General features: G+C 64.0%; 1 protein-coding gene across 1 annotated transcript in view; it reads left to right on the forward strand.

Annotated features, from left to right (window-relative positions):
* Window positions 1-314, forward strand: part of ECSIT (ECSIT signalling integrator) — a 2565-nt gene extending 2251 nt beyond the window's left edge. Inside the window, exon 5 of the mRNA XM_009993673.1 lies at window positions 299-314. Coding sequence (XP_009991975.1) covers window positions 299-314 — 16 coding nt within the window. The remainder of the gene's footprint in view (window positions 1-298) is intronic.
* The last annotated feature ends 78 nt before the right edge of the window (window positions 315-392 follow it).

Below are 392 nucleotides of genomic sequence, written 5' to 3' on the forward strand. Positions count from 1 at the left end.
GGTGGGGCTCTACACCACGGCCGTCTGGCACTGCGAGCGCGGGCACCGCTACTTCCAGGACCTGCACTCGCCGCTGCGGCCCCTCAGCGACTCTGACGGGGACAGCGATGACGGTGCGTGGGGGGCTGTGGGTGGTTTGGGGGGGAAACCAAACCTTAGGATGCACCTGAGGCGCACCTGGCATTTGGGTGGGGGGTCAGTCAAGGAGGCTTCTTTTGGGGCTCAGTGGGTTTTTTGGGGTGAGGTCACTTGTGTGGGGACCGTCTGGGGGTTCCCCTAAATCTTCTCTTTCCCACAGCAGCAGCTCCTGGTAGCTCCTCCTCGGGTGGCTGCAGCTCAGGCTGGGAAACTGCACCTGGAGGGGGCCTGTCGACACCAGGGGAGGTGGCAAT

This window comes from Chaetura pelagica, unplaced genomic scaffold (genome assembly GCF_000747805.2).
Source record: "Chaetura pelagica isolate M959 unplaced genomic scaffold, ChaPel_1.0 scaffold1063, whole genome shotgun sequence".
NCBI lineage: Eukaryota > Metazoa > Chordata > Aves > Apodiformes > Apodidae > Chaetura > Chaetura pelagica.